This window comes from Colias philodice, chromosome 16 (assembly GCF_061535455.1).
Source record: "Colias philodice isolate Cphi_HAF_F1 chromosome 16, ilColPhil1 Martin Lab GWU primary, whole genome shotgun sequence".
Classification (NCBI taxonomy): domain Eukaryota; kingdom Metazoa; phylum Arthropoda; class Insecta; order Lepidoptera; family Pieridae; genus Colias; species Colias philodice.
This window is the reverse complement of record NC_143101.1, coordinates 670,630-692,238: the sequence shown is the minus strand read 5'-3', so window position 1 is coordinate 692,238 and position 21,609 is coordinate 670,630. Positions and strand designations below refer to the sequence as shown.

Below are 21,609 nucleotides of genomic sequence, written 5' to 3'. Positions count from 1 at the left end.
GAGCGACACCTAAAATTTTAAGAAATCAAACGTTGAATATGATTTAAATAGAAAAATGTATTAGAAATAGGAACGTAGGAACTAAACACATTTTAGAATAGAAGAACGGGAGAAAGTTATGAAGAAGTAGAAAAAATTTGTTGATTCCATCGTCCATGAACATAAATTGTCTGAAAATGAATAACATATTTTCACGCAAGAAATTTGCGAAAGTTCAATTCAATCTTAATTTTCTAGGAAAGATTCGTGGACCCCGGGGCAATGCTTGAAATAAAATTATATATTTCGCTAAACAGGTATCCTGATTACCTTTAAAATAATCGGATTACGATAAGTAGTACGACTTTTAATAATATGATCGTTGCAATCAATGATATAAAAAGAAAGTCTGTTAAATATAAGATAGCTCGTGCGCAATATGACTTATTAATTGCCAAGATACCGGTAGACTCGATATCAAAATTATAACAAGATAATAGGTGTTTTGACATGACTCATGCTTTTGACTTTATTAATCATGATATACATTAACATAAACACAATGTTTGAGGTCTTGTCCTAAACTGGTAAGAAAGCTACCTGCTTAATTTTAACTAAGGGGTACATCCGTTAAGTGAACAGAAATATACATGGTCATATAAAAATTATAAACAGAATGGAGTACCTTAGGGTAGCATATTGGGACCATTATTATTCGTATTAAAAATCAATAATCAACGTAACGTAATTATGTATGATTCTCTACTATATACAATGCATTAATTATAACAAAAATAATGGATATGTCTATGAAAATTCAATTTATAAAATAATAATGTCGATGATTCAAGAGAAGTTAACATTTCAAACGGCGCATACGTAAAACTGTAGTTGAAAAGTTGCTTTTGTGGCATATCACAGTTATAGTAAAAACGGTCTGCAACTGCAACAGCAAATATGCATAGCTAATGCAAATGCATTTCTAGGTATTAACTTTAAAGGTATTTTCAAAATTATCAATTAAAGGTAAATTAATTGATAATTTACTTAATAATTTGAAATTCTACTCATTTATGTATAATTTCAGTAATGCATGCATGTCAGTAAATCTGTCAATTACCAAGAAAAATAAATTGTACCACTCACATGTAATACGTGTATTCAATTTTAATTGAACGTTAACGCCCAATACAGCAACCTCTATTGTCTGTATTCCATGTTGTAAACCGGTATTGTATTGATACGAATAGCTTATCATCGTGAGCAAAATAAACCAACAACCATACAAGTATAGATTTACTGCAAGTATTGTAACCGGCTCTTCCCGAAGGTGAATGGTGGTATTATTTGCGAATTACTTGTTGGCGCTTCGCGTGGAGCGTGATATTAAACTCAAACTCAAACATTTATTTAATTAATTGGACTTCTTCGAGAAGCACTTTTGAAACGTCATTACATATTTTTAACATTTACCACCGATTCGGAAAGCAGTATCTACGGAGAAGGACCGGCAAGAAACTACATAGTTGCTCTTTTAAATCATGTCAGTATTTAATTTTACAAAATATGTAACTGCATATATTATCATAATATGCCAAAGAACTGTCCTGATTAGACTGACTACATCATTAATTTTGTTTTTTTTTTTTCTACAATCTATTTATAATTTAAAGTTGCATGTTTAGCCGATCTACCGACTGCAGTTCTAACATTGTTTTCATAATTTTAGTAACATATCTCCTGGTCTATCATTTTTCTAAGTAAATATTATTATTTATTATCTATAGGTCAATAGGTCATCTATTATTACATTTTTTATTCTCCATCTACACCATGCATCATCATCCGAAATACAAAACGAACTCGCTCATACCGTTAATACTCAAGGGCGTGATTGAAATCATTGAATAAACTGAGGCTCAGTCACAGATTAAATAGCACCATACAAAACAAATGTTCCTTATCCATTGCTAGTTACCATTCTTAAAGACGTTTAGGAGTCATACCATCTGTTCAATGTATTTAAACTTGCGATACTCACGCTTCTAAAAATAATCGTTGCAGAATCTTTGCTATGTTAGAGCCAGTCGTAGTCGTGGATCGTTAACTGTAAGAACGTTTATTTGGCTAAAGATTTCTTTCGTGTTTGTTTTGGTTTAGTTTGTGATTATCTGTGAAATGGCTGATAAAGAGACAAAGGTGAGAAAGTTTAAATTTTAATACACGCTTTATTTAATATATCTATTATAATATGTGGATATTAAATATTTTAAATAGTTTTTAATGTATGTTTATGTACTCAAATATTTTTTATGGTCATTATCACTTATTTTCTAGATCCTGCATATTTTTTACTTCCTTAGCATAGCTAAGGAAGAGTCTAAGCCTTAGATATATGTACTCTTCCCTTAGACTCTAAGGGAAGAGTACATATACTCTGCCTACTTTAAAGTAATAACATATCTATGATTAATACAAAAAAAAATGTTTGCCATCTTTAAGCATTAGTTAAATATCATTATAATAAATGATGATAAAACAATAAAGATACCATACATAAACATAGATGTTTTATCATGATAAGACTTACATTTTTACAATAACAACGAGCATCTGCAAAAAATATTTTAATTATTATTTGCTTATTTCAGAAAGCGGGGAATCTCTGGATAATATTACTTTGACTTTAACATTATCTACAAAAAAAATTAACATTACAAAACATTCGGCCTCGGCCTCAATACGAAATAACACACAGAAAGATGAAGTATAAAGACTAAAGCAATATTATTTCCAGTCTGGAAATATCGCTGTTCAATAATTATTAAGCTCACATGTTCATAACGATCCAAATGAACTTTTAATATATGTATTATGATATTATTAGAAGATAAATGAAGAAAACATCACTACATGTCTACCTACATAGTATAAAACAAAGTCGCTTTCTCTGTCCCTATGTCCCTATGTATGATTTTGATGCGGTTTTTTTTAATAGATAGAGTGATTCAAGAGGAAGGTTTTAGTATATAATTTATTATGTTTTAGATAAAGCGGGCGAAGCCGCGGGCAGAAAGCTAGTTATCAATATTAGAAAGATAATTTAGTCATTACAGTTTTTCTTTAAATCGAAAAATCTTAGATAAAAATTTAACTTTCTTTGAAAAGGATTTTCGTCAGATATTCGTTGTCAAAACCATGATTAATCATAAGAAATTAGCCTCTGGAGTTAGTATAAGGAACAATCATATTGAAATTTGAGCTAGAGGTCAAATTAATTTATCGATTGTCCAAATTATGCTCCAAAATTATAAATTGAAGGAAATTGTAGCCATTTTTCTCGTTCACGTCGATCTATTTAGGTATTTCGGGATGACTGATTCCTAATATTTTATTTACATTTTCTTAGTCTTAGTTATACTGATCGCTGATAATTTTAACAAATGAAACTTGTAAATTAACATACTCCGCATATGGATGCTCTTATCATTATTTTAGGGCCGATTTTTCAATGCTTGGATAAAACTTATCCGTCCAATAAAGTATTACACGATAATATTAAAATGTCACGTAAACTGTCAAATACGGGCAATTAGAATACGTTTTTAAAATGGTAGTTTTATACATTATTCGACGAATAAGTTTTAACCAAGGATTGAAAAATCAGCCCTTAATCTTACAACGTTTAACAAATGAGAATCAGGCCCTGCCCAATAAAATTGTTGACTCAATTTAGTTTCAATTACGCCACTGCCTCGTCTTTATTACTGAGTATACTCAGTTGTTAATTTAAATAGTTAACACATAAAGCAAATAGTTAACGCATTTTAACCTACATACGAATTAGACACACTTGTTATTTAAACTTCACTCTTTAAAATTAAAATATTAAATCTGTCTGATTTCATTCGCAGATTGAATCGAAAGAATCAGAAGAAAAACTACGCGAAGTACTTCATGAAATAGCGAAAGAACGAGGCTATAAGGATTACAAATTAGATATAAAGCCGACTTCATCTGAAGGAGCAAACTTTTCAAGTGTACTTTTCACCGCTACAATATCAGAACACGGCAAGGATGTTATTAATATCTTCGCCAAAGTCGCGGCCCTTAACGAGACCGTTAGAGCAGGAGCACCGTATCAGATGTTCGATACAGAAATACTATTTTACACATATATCATGAAAACGTATAAACAAATAGAGGAAAAACATAATGTGCCCATTGAACACAGGATTGTGGTACCAGAATTGTACGGCATCAACGCTGAATACTTAAAGGAAACTGTTGTTATGGAAAACCTGATGTGCAAAGGTTACCAGATGTTCGACAGGTTCAAGACTATAGACTGGAACTACACTCAGGAGTCTTTGACACAACTGGCGAAACTTCACGCCTTATCAATAGCGTTTTCTATTGAACAGCCCGAAGAGTTTGAGGAAAAAACAAAGAATCTCAAAATGAACAATGATATGAGCGCAATGAAAGATGCTATGGCAATGACGCTGATGAAAATACAAGAATCTGCGAAGGATGAACATAAAGATCGCTTGAAACAGTTCGTGGAAAATGCAATGGCACCCGAAAAAATTGAATACATGATGAAACCAATAAAACGAATGATTTTAAACCATGGTGACTATCGGCCCAGCAACTTACTCCATAAATCGCACGAGGTAAGAAGTATATTATATTTTAAGTAAAAGACTTTTCTTCATGTTTGGTCCATAAGATAATCTTCGAAATGGATGGAAATATGTGTGGCTACACTTCTGAAAGCTTTGTATTTCTGTCCACCGATTAAATTGCCTATGCTTGGTTTATATAAGTTTTAGTTTATCCTTTATAAATAAGAAAAATCTTTCAGAAAACAATTAATATTGAACTCTGCTCTTTTACAGGATGGTACATATGATATAATAGCAATTGACTATCAGACCCTGACTCGTAGTAACCCCATAGTGGATCTTTTATATTTCCTATTCAATGGATCAGACAAAGAATTCCGAGCCAAATACCTCAGAAAGGCTTTCGACCATTACTACAATGAACTTTGCGCATGTCTAACAAGATTGGACTTGAATCCTGAAGAAATATATCCTAAGGAAGACTTCGAATATGAATTAAAAGAGGTATGTTGTTTTATATATAAATTTATTGTTAAAGTGAAACTTTTATTACATCGTCTCAAACTTTTTGGTCTGTGTAGCGCATGTCGCGTGTATCGCACTATCGCGGCTGCCGAGTAGGTATACCTACTCGACAGCCGACCGCCACGCGACATGCGCTACACAAAGCAGTGTTCGGAACCGTTCGAACAGTTTCACTTTTACCGTGGTTTCATAAAACCACACAACATTTTTTTTCGTAATGTTTTGGATTATAGTAGACCAATATATAAATAACAGAAACACACATTTATTACAGCCACGCCTTATACCCACCGCCTACGTGGCGCGTACGTCCTCCTTTGCCTTCAAAGTCTTCATTTGTCAAAGTGCCTACCTCGTAGTGTACTTACAATGCAAATATAAAAATAAAGTATAAATAACCAACACACAATAAAATTCGTTTTTTTTTTAAAGCTATTAGAAATAAATCTAATAATCTAATATGTATTAATAAATCAATAATAGGATTTATCGTATTGAGAGTGTATTTCTATAATAATTATTCATATTGTTCCAGGTTTTACCCTTCGGTTTGTTCATAAGTCTGATGCTCTTAATGTTAATCACCGTAGAAATGAAGCATGTTCCGAAAATTAGTGAAAAGACGGAATTGAAAGATCTGTACTGCTCGCCTAGTGAAGCTTATAAGATAAGGATGAACGATCTTCTGGAAGACTGTATTGATATGGGAGTCCTGTAAATTAAAATATTTAAGATTAGTAATAGAGCCAAATGAGACAAATTGTTCTAACAAAAAAACATTTAAGATTCGAATATAAGATCTAAGCATCATATTTTACTATAAGGCAGCTAGTAGAATAGAATAAAGTTAAGACGGATGTACCTAAGTAAGACTTAATATATTATACAGAAGAAATTAAATACTTGAACGTATTTTAACGCAATTTATTAATTATATTATTAATCGGACCGTTTCGCACTGGTCACGACTAAAATGTTATAATATGTCTTGACGTCTTAGTCTCCCCATGACCACGCTCGCTGTAAAGTGTGCGAAACGTCCGGTAAACATTATAATGAATAAATCACGTTAAAAATCCTTTAAACTCTTTAATTTCTAAATGTATGATATTCGCGTGTAATGAAACACACGAAAATAAGATATAAATCTTATATTAATAAGAAGAAAAATCTACGATTTAGAAGTCACCTTTGTAGAAGATAACAAAAAGCTTTCTATTGGCTGTATGATCTTTCTAAGAAAGTACCTAATATTAGTTAAAAGTAGTGCTATCTACCTCATATAAAATGTATTAACTTATTATAAAATAATCCATACGTTATGTCCTGTCATTAGACTTCCACAGCATAACATTCCATCCATCTAGTACATCTAAAAGAGAAACCGCTGGCTAACAACTTTCTTAAGAAAATTAAAAAATAAGTTGACTAATTTTAAGCAAATTAAAAATTATAATAATGTTTACAAAAGTGTGTTAACCGAATGTTAACATATACAGTATGTTATCATTAATTTGGCAAGATTTTTTGATCTAATTATAGCCAATATCAAAGATGAAGCATTTATGTCAGTTCTACTGTAATGTATTATTTGTAATATTTTTTTCAAATATATTATTGTCTTTATAATCTATTTTATTGTTTCCACTTATCCTGAGGCGTCTTTCCAGTCGACAAAAGGATTCTGTTCGAGTTCGATCTACATTTCGCAGTCATCTAGTTGAATCTGCTATTTGATTGAATGATTAGCGCGTTCATTGAATGACATTTAATTAAATTACTAAAGGACATCTCGTCAAGATGTTGAATAGTCAACTTCTTGACTGAACGTCATTTAGCATAGTCGTTGTTTTGGATAAGGTAGTGCCTGTTAGGTAAGGTTAGGTTCGTTGTATTTTTAACTACACAAATAGGAGCCCCGCGAAGCAGGGTGCCGTCATCTCATAACCGTTTTCTTGTGGACGTTTGTCATTCAATGAACGCGCTAGTAATAAGACAATAAATATGCCGAGCGTTATATCCGCTCTGTTCAAATGGCTATTTTACAAACCGCTAACTATATAGTTGGACGGTGAGTGACGCTTGTTAAATCAACGTTTGACCTAGTCGTTCAATTGTATGTCGTGATTCAATGAACGCGCTATTCATTCAATCAAAAAGATAGATTCAACCAGATGAAGACGAAATCTTAAATAATTGAAATTGAATCTCTTAGCTGTTGAATTCATTTTTGAATTTATTGGAAATATAGTAGAAAAGATGTTGAACGCAATTCTTAGAAAATATCTAGACAAATAAGTATATTTTTCTATACCTTAGAAACACTTTTGACTTTTTTACACACGCATTAATCTTCAGCTAACCCTATAATAGAAACAAATTTCATTTTAAATATAAAATAAAAATTCAGCTCTTTTCCAGGCCCACCACTAAACTATATCAGACTTTTCCCTATATGTAATTTTCATTATCTTGTTTCTTATTAAAAATGTTTATTAACTCGATAAGAAATAAATAAAATTCCGCGGAACAGCTGCCCCTGATTTCCTATAAATGAATCGGATTACGATAAGTATCTATGTTTTTTAATATTATCAGTGAAATCAATGATATAATAACAAAGCCTGTTAAAAATAAATGTTAATGAGATAGCTCGTGCGCAATATGACTAATTTGTTGACAAGATAGCGATAGACATGGTAACAAAATAATAAGAAAATAATATGTGATTTTTGACATGACTCATGCTTTTGACTTTATTAACCATGATAGGCTTCTGCATAAATGCAATCGATTAAGGCCTAGTCCTAAACTGGTAAGGTAGCTATATCTAAGGGTAGCTATCTACATAAATGTAAACATAGGATTAAAATGTTCCATACATCCGTTAAAGGTACAGGAATATAGCGATCAAATTATAATTCTAAACAAAATGGAGTACCACAGGGTAGCACATTGTGACCATTATTGTTCTTATCATACAGGGTGGCAACTCTTTGAAGTTAATACTAAAGGTCCTGATCGAAATCAGAATAAGCTGAGTTTTTCTGCAATCAAATGCTACATAAATGAGAAATTTTTAAAGAACATAGATATAGCGATCGCCTGATCTGAACCCGCATCTTTCTGCCAGTCCGGGTTTGAATACCTCCTTATTTCATCGTTTCAATTTTGTAATCATTGAAGTAATGTTTCATATTGGTTGAGATGATTGTTATCATCTCAATATTTTTGTGACCCAAGTTTTTCTTTAAAAATAACCCATTACTCGTAAATGTCTATACCATTCTTGAAGACCTTTTTGACTCATGCATAATCGATTATATAGATATGAAAATGAATCTATTCAATAAATTTAATCTTGCGATAATAGGGCTTTTATAAATAGTCGTTACACATACTTTGCTGTTATGTTAAAGCCAGTCGTAGTCGGCGATCGTCAACTATAGGAACATATATTTAACAAAAATTTCTTTCGTACTTTTTTTATTATTTTTGTGATTAATTTGTGAAATGGGGGCTGATCTAGAGACAAAGGTGAGTTAGTTTTAATTTTGTGTGGATTAAAAAAATTAAATAGTATTTTTTGTGTGTTTATGTGCTCTTATATTCTATTTAATGATTTTTAATTGTTTATGATCATCAGCCATTTTGTAGAATCTGCTAGCTATTGTAGGTAACTATTAAATATGCATATCTATTTGATTTCTTTGCTATTTATTATACCTACCTTAGAGTAAAAACAATATTATGATTAAGACTGTAAAAACTGTTTACTAATCGTTTTGTATTATTCTCTAATCTAGGTAATTCCTATCTAACCTAACGTTTTAATTGCATCTCACTTAATTCATTTGCAGATTGAAGCGAAAGACTCAGAAGAAACACTGCGCGAAGGACTTCATAAAGTAGCGAAAGAACGAGGCTATAAGAATTACAAATTGGACATAAAGACGTCTTCATCTGTAGGAGCCAATTTTATGAGTATAGTTTACACCGCTACAATATCAGAACATGGCAAAGATGATATTAATATCTTCGCAAAAGTCGCGTTCTTAAGCGAGAAAGCTAGATCAGACGCACCGTTTCAAGCGTTCGATATAGAAATACTATTTTACACAGATATCATAAAAATATACAAACAAATAGAGGAAAAACATAAAGTGCCTATTGAACACAGGCTTGTAGTACCAGAATTGTATGGCGTCAGCTCTAAATACTTAAAGGAAACTATTGTTATGGAAAATCTGCTAAGCAAAGGCTACCAGATGTTCGATAGATTCCAGACTATAGACTGGAACTACACTAAAGAGTCTCTGACACAACTGGCGAAGCTTCACTCCTTGTCTATAGCGTTTTATATTGATCATCCGAAATCGTTTTCGGAAAAAACTGAGAAGCTCAGAATGAAAAGTGATATGACGCATATGGAGGAAAGTGTGGGGATGATGGTGATGAAAATAATAGAATCTGCGAAGGATGAATATAAAGAACGCTTAAAAAACTTCATAGAAAATATAATGGCACCTGACAAAATTGATTATATGATGAAACCAATAAGACGAATGATTTTAAGTCATGGTGACTATCGGCCAAACAATATACTCCATAAATTTAACGAGGTAAGTAGTATATATTTTAAACAAAAGTTAGTTTATTAATTATAAATAAGACAAATCTATCCTCTTTATAAAACTTTTATAACTAGTTTAGAAAACAATAGAAATTGAACTCTGCTCTTTTACAGGATGGTACATATGACATAATACCAATTGACTATCAGACTCTGACGCACAGTAACCCCATAGTGGATCTCTTATATTTCCTATTCAACGGATCAGACAAAGAATTCAGAGCCAAATACCTCAGAAAGGCATTCGACCATTACTACAATGAACTTTGCGCATGTTTAACAAGGTTGGACTTGAATCCTAAACAAATATATCCTAAGGAAGACTTCGAATTTGAATTGAAGGAGGTATGTATTTATTTATAGGTAATATGTATTGCTTGGACTAGAATGAAGGATCTTAGATGGTTGTTAATCTTCATCATTCGGACGATACTAAACGCTCTAAAATGATGCTACCTAATGTAAAAATTAACAGCTTCAGGACCACTTCTTAACTAAATATTACGTTCTTAACTAAATATAGTTCAAGTACGTTCAATCTATAGCTGTGTCAAATTTCATACGCACCCGATTAGTTGTTTTTTTTTCGTGATATTTTGATAATTTTAGTAGTAGGTAGGTATAACTGTCGTAACGTAAGGACTTCTATAATTATTATTCATATTTTTTCAGGTTCTACCCCTCGGATTATTCATGAGTCTGATACTTTTGTTGGTAATAACCGTAGAAATGGAGAATATTCCGAAAATTCATGAAGATATGGAGTTGAAAGATATGTTTTGCACGCCCAGTGAAGCTTATAAGATAAGGATGAATGATCTTCTACAAGACTGTATTGATATGGGCGTCCTCTAAATTAAAATATCATGATTAGCAATAGAGTCAAATGAGACAAATAATGACTTTGTTCTGAATAAGAAACATTCAAGATTTATCATCATCATCATATTTACTATAAGGGAGCTCGTAGAATATAATAAAGTATAAGACTAATGTAGCTAAGTAAGGCTTAATATACAGGGTGTCCCACTGTTGGTATACTAAGCTCAAAGGAGGTTATAGTTTTGCATACGCTGAGTACGTAAAAAATACTTATAAAATTCCAGACGCATTTTTTTTTCAAATAGATGAATTCTTAAAACTCTATGTGTACACCCATAACATGCAACCCGCCCAACTTTGCCACCAGCACGTGAGCTATCGTTTAAGATTATGTTTTCATAGACAAAATGCTCACATTAGAGAAGCGGTATATTATGCCGGCAGCGCGAAGCTAGAGAAGAAAATATGGATATTCAGGAAAAATTTAGCAAAAAATTTTTGACGTAATTTTGTTGTTTAAGTATTTTTTACGTGATTAGTGTATGCAAAATTACAAGTCCCTTCGCGCTTAGTATACCAATAGTGGGACACCCTGTATAAATATAGAATCTTATATTAATAAAACAAAGTCATACAATTAAAAACTACGATTTAGAAGTCACCTCTGTAGAAGATATCAAAAAGCTGTCTACTGGCTGTGACCTTTCCAAGAAAGTAGTAATATGTAATGAATATGTTGTAAAGACCTTAGGCTTATATCAACAACAGTATTTATTTAAGCTGTAAGTGTATTATTTGTTGTAAATATATTTTTGTCTATAAAATCTCTTTTATTACTTCCACACATCCTGATCTTTCCAATCAATAACAGGAAGCTTATTTATCTACATACTAGCTCTGCTCCGCGGTTTTACCCGCAGTGCTTCGCTCCTGTTGGTCTTAGCGAGATGATATATATAGCCTTCCTCGATAAATGGGCTATCTAACATCGAAAGAATTTTTCTAATCGGACCAGTAGTTCCCGAGATTAACGCGGTCAAACAAACAAACATGCTCTTCAGCTTTATAATATTAAGTATAAATTATAAATCTAAAACGTAACTTTGAATATTTGGCTAAAATAATTGAGGAAAACTAATTCTGGGAACTGCTCAGGATATATTTTGTAACACGGACTGATGGACGTGCCGTGGTTCCAAACTATACTTTCTAAACCGATAGGGAATATAGGTATAATAATAATTTATTCGAAGGCTATGTAAATTAAACATTGTATAGTCCTCCTTTTAATACCATTACATCATACAACATAAAATCGTTTCTGGGAAACGAAATTTGTCGTCTTGCAGTTGAAATCTATACTAATCTATATACCTACTAATTACCTACTAATATTATAAAGCTAAAGAGTTTGTTTGTTTGTTTTAACGCGCTAATCTCAGGAACTACTGGTCCGATTTGAGAAATTCTTTCGGTGTTAGATGGCCCATTTATCGAGGAAGCCTATATATATTATTACGCTAAGACCAACAGGAGCGGAGCCGCGTGGGTGAAACCGCGAAGCGCAGCTAGTCACTACATAGTATAAAACAAAGTCGCTTTTTCTGTCCCTATGTCCCTTTGTATGCTTACATCTTTAAAACTACGCAACGGATTTTGATTCGGTTTTTTTTTAATAGATAGAGTGATTCAAGAGGAAGGTTTTAGTAACATAATTTATTAGGTTTTAGACAAAGCGGGCGAAGCCGCCGGCGGTAAGCTAGTTAATAATAAAGAAGCTGAATCACTGTCACTTTTTTAAATAATAGAGTGTGGAGGAGAATCCACTTTTTGAAGTGAAACTTGTTTAGGCGCGTTGAGAGTAAAATTTTAAGGTCGCGTTATAGCGATGCGATCACGTCATGGAGCAAGGCGACGATTTTGCTATCTTTAAATCTTGCTAAAGAAGTTTCACTTCTGACACGTGTGCTCGGCACACACGCTCTTTTATTCCCCGCCTGCGACAAAACGAGGGTGGTTTTCAAGTGTATGTATATTTCTTTATCACGCCGCGCCGTAGTTTTAACGGCTTGTCGTATTTTTATGCAAGTGATGTTACTAGATTCGTTTTATTTGTGAGAGTGACGTACCTTACATCAAAATAAAAAAATAGCACCAAAAAGTAATTAATAGATAGTAAAATTTTATTTTATAATATTTTACCTTGTTTGACGATTTGTGGAAAAGTACAGTAAAGAATTAATTTAACTAATCTAGGTACAGAGAATCAGATAGCAGTATTAAATGACCGATGCGCAAGTTATCTACTAGTATCTTCTGGAAATTAATAATTTGTAATATAAAACAACAACAAATATCTTATCACTTTTGCATATAATATCTTATAAGTACAGGAAATTTTTAAATGCCTCATTTCAAAACACTTCCTAGTAACAAATTCAAATAAAAAAAATTAGGATAATCATCTTTAACATTGGTGTGTTATGTCCTCTTTTCAGACTTCAGAAATAAACGAAATACGAGATGAATTAAATCAAATTGCTAGAATAAAACTTAACACTAGGCTAATTGAGAACGTTCTTGCTCTAGCTCTATGTTCGTTTGGTCAAAATGCATGAAAGAGAAGAAATTGGGTGGGATCATGGGTGGGATCACGGGTGGCTGAATGGTCAAGCATCGCTACGGTGACATGAAAGACGGGGGTCGAATCCCGCCTCGTGACCGAATTTTTTTCTATTCTTTAAAAAAATTATCTCAATATAAAACGTGAACCCGTTGTTGTTATTATTGCCAATGTTTAATTCGTTACATACCGACATATATTTGGTAAACAATTGAAATATTAATACGTAAGCTTACGTAAGTATATACCTACCAGATTTATATCTATTAATCATCCAATTCGCATTATTAATAATCCACTAAAGTAGAAAAATTATAAACGCGTGCGAGCAATAAACAGATGGTAATCGATATTAATTAATAGTATTTATCTATAAATTTGTGTCTAATCTGCTAAGCTAAGATTTTATTTTTGCTTTTGTTTCTAAAAATCTTCAGGCTATGTGCAACATTCTTAGAGCTGTGGTTATAATTTTATATATCACTAAAGTTTTGTAGACAAATCCCCTATTTCATCCACCATTCAATTGGATTTAATACTTACAGATGATACCTTTAAAAAAAGTTTTCTATACTGTTTTGATACTAAGAAATCAAAATATGAATTTTGGCTGGCAAAATATCACAGTTAAGTTGGTACTTCCTACGTTGGTAGGCTACTACTTGCAATAATTTTATTAAAAAAACGTAATATGTATTGAAAAACGGGATTCGAACCCACATCGATCTCTATAATATTACCATGGCTTCTGAAAACTTGCAAATATCACATTATGATTTTATTTAAAACTAGCTTTCCGCCCGCGGTTTCGCTCGGGTAGTCAAAGAAAAAACTATATAGTCCCCGTTCCCGAAGGATTTCCGGGATAAATATATCTACCTATCCTATGCCCTTTCTCAGATCTCAAGCAATATCTATACGTAGTAAGGAATTTGTCATTCAAATCGGTTCAGGGGTTCAGGTGTGAAAAAAAGATGACAGATAGTTATTTTCGCATTTATAATATTCCTTAGGATGTAATAGGACTCTGATGGGGTCACGGACGAATTCTACCATACCCGTGGCCCCATCGTTGATACGGCTTGACGGAACACAGTGGGGTTTTGGTCGGTAGGACATAACCCACGGCCCCTTCCCCGGAGGCCGTCTATCTATGCAAGATTTCCCCACTTAAAAAAAAAGGATGTAATAGGACTGACTTTTTACTTTGTAGTTACTATACATATTTCTACATAGTATATTCTGTAAGTTATATTGTGAATATTACTCGCTCTAGTAGAATCCTAAAGGTGTAAGGGTATAAATAAAACAAAGGTGTATTCAGTATGCTTCCCTTTTATTTTATCAGGAAATATTTTCATATTAATAGAGGTACAGTACAGTGCCATACAACTTGTGATACGCTGGAACCTATCTAGCTGACCGGCTTTCTTCAAACATACAAAAATTAACAAAACTCAGTCATCAAAAAAATGTTCAATTTCAGTCATTCAAGCTATAGTTGTCGCCCTCGTCGCTTTAAAGCTATCGTTTCAAGTACAAACCGAGCTGTCAGCACAACTATAGCTTAAATTGACATCTCTAGGTTACAATGACATTTCTAAATTATGTTGCCATAAATAATCTAACAAACGTCTTATAAAATTCCACAATGAGCCTACGTAAGTGCATCTAATTCTACCCACAATCGATACATAACATTTACTTGGTCGTGACAACGTTACAGAAATATAAAACAATGATTACGGAAGATATTTGCTTATTGGCAACACAGACACAATGGTAGAAATTGATACATTTTTGTACTAGCAACACATATAGGATAGAAAGCGGTGGCCCACATCTCGCCAACGCGTACGATATAAACAGACTTCAACATGTCTACACTACTTACATTCACAACTTCTTAAAAACTTTCAACTATACGACATAGTACGAATTATTTGTACCCACATCGATATCATTTATGCTAGATGCAAAAAAGTAAGTAACATGTAACATTACTCATGATATGGTAGTAAATTACACATGATTTTATGATCTCGTTAGCACACTATAAGTCAATCATATTATAATAATCGTAATGAGCATTGCATTACAATTATTGTATACATATAACGGTCCATATTACGAACATAGCTAATACCTACATTTACAAGTGTATCAGCATGATCCAACAAAATATAAATATTATAAAACTTTAAACAAATAGACAACACAATAATTTAACATCATAGTTTGTTATAGGAAGGACATTAATTCAAAATATAATGTAATTTAACAACTGAAGTTTACACTAACTAGATAACTAGCAATATAATCATCTACACACAACGCTATATTTCAAATACGATCTGTTTTAATTACGCATGATATGAAGTGATTGTACTTAAGGATAATCCGCCTAAACTAAGATGGATAACGTTTTAAACAGAAATCGTTAAAATTCAAATCAGCAATGGTATGCCATAAATCTTTAACAAAAACATATTATCAAAACAATTTGCGCATACGCATTGCATTATTATAAATATGATCTATACGAAACTGCAAAATTACTTCGCATGATGAATAAAATATGATGCCTGACAATATTCTATGCAAATATATAATGGACACGTTCCTTTTGTAATTTATAGCATTTGATTAACATAAATGTGATTCATAATTTACGAACATTCATTTTGTACTGTGCCGATTGTTAATTTTAAATCACTTTAATAAAAAATCTATGGGACAGTTTTTAATCTCGTCTAAATACAAATCATCTGCTAAAAGCTATTCAGATATGATTAATGAACAATTTCTACTAAATACTACTATTTGGACTTTTTTACACTGGCAACTATATACAGGGTGTCCCACTGTTGGTATACTAAGCTCAAAGGAGCCTAGGAAGTTATAGTTTTGCATACGCTGAGTACGTAAAAAATAATTAAAAAATTCCAGATGCATTTTTTTTTTCAAATAGATGAATTCTTAAAACTCTATGTGTACACCCATAACAAGCGAGCCGCCCAACTTTGCCACCAGCACGTGAGCTATCGTTTAAGATTATGTTTTCATAGATAAAATGCTCATATTAGAGAAGCGTTATATGCCGGCTGCGCGAAGCTAGAGAAGAAAACATGGATTTTCAGGAAAAATTTAGCAAAAAATTTTAGACGTAATTTTTTTTTAAAGTATTTTTTACGTGATCAGTGTATGCAAAACTACAAGTTCCTTCGCGCTTAGTATACCAAGAGCGGGACACCCTGTATAGAAGATAGCACATAATTTTAGCTAATAAAATATTTCATATCAACGGCAAACAAACTTGATGACTAATGAATCTAAATACTCACATTACGTAAAATATTTAATTTTGAACAATAATAAAACCACGTAACAATAATTTAACATGTTTCGTTGCTCTTACGTGCTGGCCACGGACAATTCGCTATAGCGAAAATTCGCGCGGCGCGACTGGCGGCGCGTCTTGCGAATGAATCAAATGTATGGAAATGTACTGGGCATGCCACGCGCAGCGGCGACCAGCGAGACGACCGGCGAATTTCCCCGAGCGAATCGCGCGGCACGACTAGCGATCGAAACAAATGTATGAGTTATTACGGCGCAGGCCACGGAGTCGAGCGGCAGACGCGGCGACTACTCCCGGAGCGAACTTAATTTAAAATAGTTTGTTTTTTTTTCGCGAAAATGGAGACGGAAGCTTTTATTGCAGAAATTCTAGCTAGACCAGCTATTTGGAAGTCTAGCCACCCGCAACATAATTTTTCATCATGCCTATATTTTTCATATTTTTGGTGGAATTCTCCGTCTGTAACACGATTTCTATTTAATTCGTGTACTCCACTATATCTTCCAAACATTAAATCTTGAGCAAAAAAGCTGCTACTCTCCAAACAACGTCGAGCTAACTTTGATAAAGCCATCTCGTCTCCTCGTCTACACTGGTCGCGGCGGCGAACGCAACTGCCCGTGGCATGCTTACCGCGCCGCGCGAATTGCCGCGCCGCCCGTCGCGCCGTCGGTCGCGCCGCCGGTGTCCGTGGCCAAGGTGTTACATAGAATAAACTGTAAAGAAGTAAACATATAGTACCAAATAATTATATCACTTTGAATATAATACTTGTAAATACATATTACTAAAGGCAGATAATAATATGTAATATTTATGAAAATATGTGAATTAAAAACTGATGACTTGCACGTGTCCTTATTCTCATGAGAGGACTAAAATTCTTTATAAAAATCGATATTGTCGGTAAATATTGAGCTAAGCGTAACTTTTTACCATAAAGGAGGCAGGCTAAGGCGCGCGGTTGAAATAAAAAATACAATAGAACAAAAACAAAATACTTACATTAAGAGAAGCGTAGAGAAGGCACAATTAAATATTGTGGAAGCCAAATTTTTAGGCATTTCGCAGTAATAAGAACACAGTAATTAAAGCATTTTTTTTTTTTTTTACTAACATCACAACATTTGTGATACTTTAGATTTATGGCAACAATGCTCAGGAGAAATAGAGTTTTTAAATTGAGCAGCCATTTGTTATTTTTCAGTTAATTAAATTATTGGGACATTTAAAATTAATGTAATATGAAATAAGTGGTCAAGTGGATAAGTTCCGCGAATCGTCATGTTGAACTCAATCCGAACATCACATTTTTATTTAAACTCATATAAAAACATGATAAGAAAATAAATTGTTTTTTATTATTTACTTCCATCGAAGTATTTGGAAAATTACAAAAATAAATAAATAATTGAAAAATAAATAAATTGTTTACTTATGTCTTTGTATGATTATTATCAATTATAAAATTACGTAAATGTATCATCATGTGTGTAAGGGAGAAGACAATATAAAAACGGGTAAAAGAAAAACCATGGAAAATGTAATGTACGGACACCTTAGCGTTTCCTTTATTTATATTATATCAAATTTATTTATAGCTTTAAATACACATATACACGTCAACGTTGAGAAATAATATATTATTCGCTATCATTGAAAAGATACATTATTTTGTTAACAGACAAGGATCGATCGGGCTACGCGGACCGTTATATTGTTACCCTATTCAAAAAATAACATAAATTGACATAATTTATAACTCGACCGTCATAAATCTTATATTAGAACATAATTTAAGCGATAATTCGATTTTTAAATACTGGCAATACTAAATTAAAGTTGCGTCCGCGCAGTCCGAATACAAACAACAGCGCCTAAGAAAGAGATAACAACATTAGGATAATACCCATAAACACGTTGGTATTTAATAGTTACAAGTTTACAATTAACCTAACCACTAGGCTTGCGGAGACACAATAGGGTTGCCAACGTGGAATTTGGTAGCTTTTAGTAGTAATTTTTTTTTTTTAGTAATTTTTGGTAGTTTTTGGTAGTCATGTCTCAGCAAGCGTGCAACACTAGTATATAGTTATTGTACCAGACGACTTACGGCCCGTGCGCACATAAGCGTGTAAATCTACATAGCTATCAAGCTAACTACCATTCTGGTAAGAAAGTTTAACATTAAACATAGTGAACGCATAAGTATTCAATATTTTATTATCTATTATCCACAGCTTATAATTAGCAAGAGTATTAACGATTACATATTGGGAGACTCGACATTTACAACGGCATATAAATGTTACGGGAAGGCGTATGAGTTAAAAGTGTGGTTGGGGGCCATTATCTGTCTCTTTCTATCATGCAAAAACTGTCCTATACTGGAGCGAGAAACAGGCTTTCTCTCTCTTTCACTCAAATTTCAAACTGACTAAATTCCCAATAGCCTTACCCTTAATATTAATACATTTGATTATGAAATGAAAAATGAATCAATTTAATGAAAAAGTACAATGTGTTAACTATTGGATATTTATGAAAATCGATCATTTTTTTTCCTGTTTCATATAGTTAGACTGCAGTTAAATATCAGTTTCTATTTAAACACTATATTTAGCTGATATGTGTCCCAAATACAGAAATATTCCTCAATATCCAATAGTTTAAGATACAGTGGTGACATCCCGTTCACTCGCTATCATTTAGAAAGGGACAGCAAATCAATTGCTCAATTGCACCTCTTAGAATAAATAACCAATCTCGTATTTATTTGATTGTTCGGTGGTTATACAGTTTTCCATATCTTTGGGCGTTATAGGATTACGTTGAGTTAGAAGCAGAATTTGTATACATTATTTAAGTATTTATTCTATTGCAAGCTTTAATAGTACTGCATAAAGTTTAAAATTGATAAATTACAAAAATAACGCTTATGTAAACGAAATAAAGTCGATTTTGGACTATCAAAACTTGCAATAGAAGCATACTTTTTTGCACCTTGTTAATAAGCAACTTTTGCGCATTATTCTTTTTAAAAATTATCAAATTACTTAAAAAAATGATACGATAAAATAACATTCAACATCATACATTTAAAATGAATCAACAATCATACAATAAAATGCAATTATTCACACGCCGTATAGTTTTTCATAATAACATCGAACAGATTATACTTATATTTTAAAATTAAAATGAATGAAAAAACTGACAAACTTCTGGAGTGTTCTATAATCTATTACATGAAAAACCACACGGCAATATAAACTGAATTTATATAAATAATATTCTTTATATACAAAATAATTAATAATAATTAAAACTAGCGGAAAGTGAATCACAATTGAACGAATGCATATATGTATAAATTGAGTTAAAACCAACAACGTTACTGGGTTAAAATGCAATGTTTTTCAAATAAGTAGAAATTAATTTAAGATTTGTATAATCTGTATGTATGCATTCGTTCATCAGTAACACCTCCACAAAATAGCTACCTAACATAACGGTAATAATATAATATCAATAAATAAACATCGACACATACGACCGACGCGTAAAACAAAATTATTAATCGGATACACTCTAGCTAAATGGGTTGTACATGTACATAACAATTAGGCCATAAGCAGAAATTTTTAATCCCGCCTATATTTTAACTCGACAGTAAATAAATGCACACTGCCAAAGACGCCCAGAGACAAATTTAGGGATATGACTAGTGGTAATCCTACAGCTAAAGCCAATACTCTGGAATGATCGATCCGACATTGCGTCGAATAAAATGAGAAATTCGTAAGGGTCCCTCTGAGGCAAGACACGACACCGCAAGAACTCGAGAGAACTTTTGCTGTGCTTTCGCCCGGTATCCCCTAGAGCCAGCCAGACCATTTGCCGCGGGCCCATCTCGAGGGTCACTTCTCTTGTTTGGAAAGTGCTAAAGCCAGCTGTAACTCGGCTTCCTCTTGCCGTCTTCTAGCTTCTGCTTCGTTTTCAAGCCGTTTAGATTCAGCAGCAGCCCAGGCCCATTGCTGTTCTTCAGACGGTAGGAACTCAACGCTTCGAGCTTCATTCGATTTCTTCTTATCTTTTTGCTTCGTCCGCCCGATCCCGCCTATCGTGTGTACAAGGGACTTTGCGTATTTCACCGGTTTCGGCGACTTTTCCTTCTTACTGGGCAGCGTGTTGGTCGGCCACGTTTCATTGAGGTTTTTGTTCGTATCTGTGCCCCATTCCGTCGCCCAGTTGTCAGTTTTGCTCGCCCAGTTGTCTGTCGTTTTGTTCGCCCAATTGTCTGTTTTCGAGTCTACGTTTTTAGTGTCTGTGGCCCAAGCGTCTGGTTTGGATTGGCTCGGTTTGTTCCACGCGTCGTCTGGCAGCCAGTTATCATTGGGCCAGGCGGCCCACGAGTCGTTATTATTTGTCGCTTTAGTGAAGGGATCGTAGGCGACGGGGGGCGCTGAAACTCGGCCGCTGATACGTTCCGGCTTCGAGAACGTTCCATTTAAATTGGAAGACGGGGAGAAGAAGTCATCTTTTTCAAAACCAGCCACAGATGTAGACCGAGCGAAGGGATCGCGCTTGGAATCCGTGACGTCAGCGAACGGGTCCTCTATATTGAACGGATCTTCGTATCTGTAGTCTTTGAAGGGGTCCTCCGTGAAGTCGAGCGGTTTGCGGTCGGTCTGGTCAACAAAGTGTGTGAGTGAGGGGGTGAGGTACGTGTGTGGGGGGTGGGGGGTGTAAGGGGGGATAAAGGGGGGGTGAAGGGGTGTGGGGGGGGGGGTTGTGTACGCACATGTCGCCGCCGCCGTCCGCTTAGCGCTGCAATGTGGGGACAAGCACACGAGCCGTGGTTAGCGAATGTTAGTGTGTGGTACGATGGTATGACGCACAAGATTGCGTATATCGTGACGTAAGATGGTAATTTTTGACGCTATATTTTATTACGCTGTATTTATTTTATAATTGTAATTTGACTAATAGTTATGTTCGGCCCTTCTACTACAGAAAGGCATAAAATATCTTTTAA

The 21,609-nt window shown here is 33.6% G+C and overlaps 4 protein-coding genes and 1 long non-coding RNA gene across 6 annotated transcripts in view; 3 read left to right on the top strand and 2 right to left on the bottom strand.

The window, feature by feature from the left end:
- LOC149481399 (uncharacterized) overlaps nucleotides 1-21,609 on the top strand; it is a 91,160-nt gene that overhangs the window by 50,324 nt on the left and 19,227 nt on the right. The window lies entirely within an intron of this gene.
- Nucleotides 1,930-5,919, top strand: LOC149481403 (uncharacterized). Its single transcript, XM_089705102.1, has 4 exons — nucleotides 1,930-2,178; nucleotides 3,894-4,655; nucleotides 4,881-5,111; nucleotides 5,668-5,919. The coding sequence occupies exons 1-4, from the start codon at nucleotides 2,158-2,160 to the stop codon at nucleotides 5,848-5,850; spliced, it is 1,197 nt and encodes a 398-aa protein (XP_089561228.1). The 5' UTR covers nucleotides 1,930-2,157; the 3' UTR covers nucleotides 5,851-5,919.
- Nucleotides 8,568-10,714, top strand: LOC149481402 (uncharacterized). Its single transcript, XM_089705101.1, has 4 exons — nucleotides 8,568-8,669; nucleotides 8,993-9,754; nucleotides 9,880-10,110; nucleotides 10,438-10,714. The coding sequence occupies exons 1-4, from the start codon at nucleotides 8,646-8,648 to the stop codon at nucleotides 10,618-10,620; spliced, it is 1,200 nt and encodes a 399-aa protein (XP_089561227.1). The 5' UTR covers nucleotides 8,568-8,645; the 3' UTR covers nucleotides 10,621-10,714.
- LOC149481401 (uncharacterized) lies at nucleotides 14,528-16,622 on the bottom strand. Its single transcript, XR_016316816.1, has 2 exons — nucleotides 16,462-16,622; nucleotides 14,528-16,055 (listed from the first exon to the last, which is right to left on the bottom strand). It is a non-coding gene; the product is annotated as an uncharacterized LOC149481401 (long non-coding RNA).
- Eps-15 (Epidermal growth factor receptor pathway substrate 15) overlaps nucleotides 19,498-21,609 on the bottom strand; it is a 34,334-nt gene continuing 32,222 nt past the window's right edge. For both annotated transcript variants that reach the window (XM_089704998.1, XM_089704997.1), the window contains one exon: nucleotides 19,498-21,262. In XM_089704998.1, the coding sequence (XP_089561124.1) occupies nucleotides 20,492-21,262 (771 nt within the window). In that variant the 3' untranslated portion in view covers nucleotides 19,498-20,491. The remainder of the gene's footprint in view (nucleotides 21,263-21,609) is intronic.

Bases quoted from the DNA above. Each gene is read 5' to 3' on its own strand.
- LOC149481403 (XM_089705102.1), top strand. From the start codon at position 2,158: ATGGCTGATAAAGAGACAAAG. The intron at 2,179-3,893 runs GTGAGAAAGTTT...TTTCATTCGCAG, and splicing joins TGGCTGATAAAGAGACAAAG to ATTGAATCGAAAGAATCAGA. The intron at 4,656-4,880 runs GTAAGAAGTATA...GCTCTTTTACAG, and splicing joins TACTCCATAAATCGCACGAG to GATGGTACATATGATATAAT.
- LOC149481402 (XM_089705101.1), top strand. From the start codon at position 8,646: ATGGGGGCTGATCTAGAGACAAAG. The intron at 9,755-9,879 runs GTAAGTAGTATA...GCTCTTTTACAG, and splicing joins TACTCCATAAATTTAACGAG to GATGGTACATATGACATAAT. The intron at 10,111-10,437 runs GTATGTATTTAT...ATATTTTTTCAG, and splicing joins TCGAATTTGAATTGAAGGAG to GTTCTACCCCTCGGATTATT.